This window comes from Cicer arietinum, chromosome 5 (genome assembly GCF_000331145.2).
Source record: "Cicer arietinum cultivar CDC Frontier isolate Library 1 chromosome 5, Cicar.CDCFrontier_v2.0, whole genome shotgun sequence".
In the NCBI taxonomy this organism is placed as follows: domain Eukaryota; kingdom Viridiplantae; phylum Streptophyta; class Magnoliopsida; order Fabales; family Fabaceae; genus Cicer; species Cicer arietinum.
In genome coordinates, this window is record NC_021164.2 from 52,937,418 (window position 1) to 52,939,050 (window position 1,633).

At 34.2% G+C, this 1,633-nt stretch overlaps 1 protein-coding gene across 1 annotated transcript in view; it reads right to left on the reverse strand.

Moving 5' to 3' along the window:
* Positions 1 to 216: 216 nt before the first annotated feature.
* Positions 217 to 1,633, reverse strand: part of LOC101494092 (cytochrome P450 71D11-like) — a 2,477-nt gene continuing 1,060 nt past the window's right edge. The window contains 2 exon segments of the mRNA XM_027335635.2: positions 217 to 963; positions 1,582 to 1,633. Of these exon segments, the coding sequence (XP_027191436.1) occupies positions 331 to 963; positions 1,582 to 1,633 (685 nt within the window). The 3' untranslated portion in view covers positions 217 to 330.

Here is a 1,633-nt window from a genome sequence, read left to right on the forward strand (position 1 = left end):
TATGCATTTTTCAACTAAACATGTGACATCTCAGTGCTCACAAGAGCGTTGAATGATTATTTGGGCAAGAATCACATGAGGACTCTTATAGCTTCCAGTAGAGGAATGCATAAATGAAATAGTTACGCATCAAAATGAGAAGTGTTCAGAGATTGATAACACTAAATGTCTATTAATATTTGTTTCATACGAAATTTGAACTTTCTTAAAATTACAATGTCAAGTTCTTACTATTAAATAGACACCTTAAAAATACTTAAATAAGCACAACCTAAACATACAAGATATATATTATATTTTTTGGGAGCTTAAAACTTAAAAACTTCATAGTTAATCATGTTGATGTAGAGCAATTTTAGAATATGTGACTGGAATTAAGTACAAGTCTTCTTTTCTTACAACAGATGCTCCAAATAGCTCAGTCATATCCAAATCCTCACTTTTCATTCCACTAGGAAGGCTCCAATCAAAGTGACACAACAACAAAGCAAGCACCAACTCAACATTTGCCATACCATAGTTCATTCCTGGACAAATTCTCCTTCCTGCACCAAATGGAATATACTCGAAATTTTTTCCTTTGTAGTCAATAGAACTATCAATAAACCTTTCAGGATAAAACCTCTCTGGATCAGTCCAATATTTTGGATCCATTCCAATGGCCCAAGCATTTATTACAACCGTACTTTTGATTGGTATGTAATAACCATCAATCTCACAAGCTTGTCCACATTCTCTTGGAATTAAAAGAGGACCCGGAGGGTGCATTCTTAGAACCTCTTTAATAATTGCTTTTAAGTATTTTAACTCATCTATGCAAGTTTCATCAACATTTCCTCTTCTTTTGAATATCACTCTCACTTCAGCTTGTGCTTTCTTCAATACTCTTGGACTCTTTATCATCTCTGCCATTGTCCAGTTAATGATTGTTGCTGCTGTGTCACTTCCACCAGTGAAGATATCCTGAAAGAAAAAGTATCATATCAACTTAAATTGGTGCAAACTTTAAATATATGCATACCACACCAAACTAAGTGATGCTCAATTTCCTGCTACCATAGGCCTTTTATGAAATGTTCACATCTAGTGTTTAGTGTTAGAGTACTGATTTGGATGAAATATGACTTGAAAATATGTTTATAAAGAGAAAGACACGTCCTACCTTACATACAAGTCAATCTTGTATGGTTTAGTTATGCGCAACTTAAATTCTAAGAAAGTTTCATAACCTATCCAAGATCTGTTAGGCCATTCGCTATTAGGCTACCCTTATCACGCTCCAGATGTCTAGGGGTATGTTCAGAGTCGTACATTAAATGAGATATGTCTTGAAATTGTGTTTATAGGTGCAAGACATCTCTCACCTTATAAGTTAGTTTTGCAAAGTTGAATTAGACTCAACTCAAAACCTAAGATAGTAACAAAACTTATGCAAGATTTGTTTGACCACCTGTTATAGGTCACCCGAGTCACACACTAGATGTCCAATCTTGGGCACGACGGTTAAATTAAACCTAACTAAGTACTAGAAACACACTTATTCACATGCATATGGTTTTAAAAGAAAGTCAATGTACTTACAAAGATTATAGCCTTGATATTTCTATGAGTTTAACAAAATTCCATATTCCTG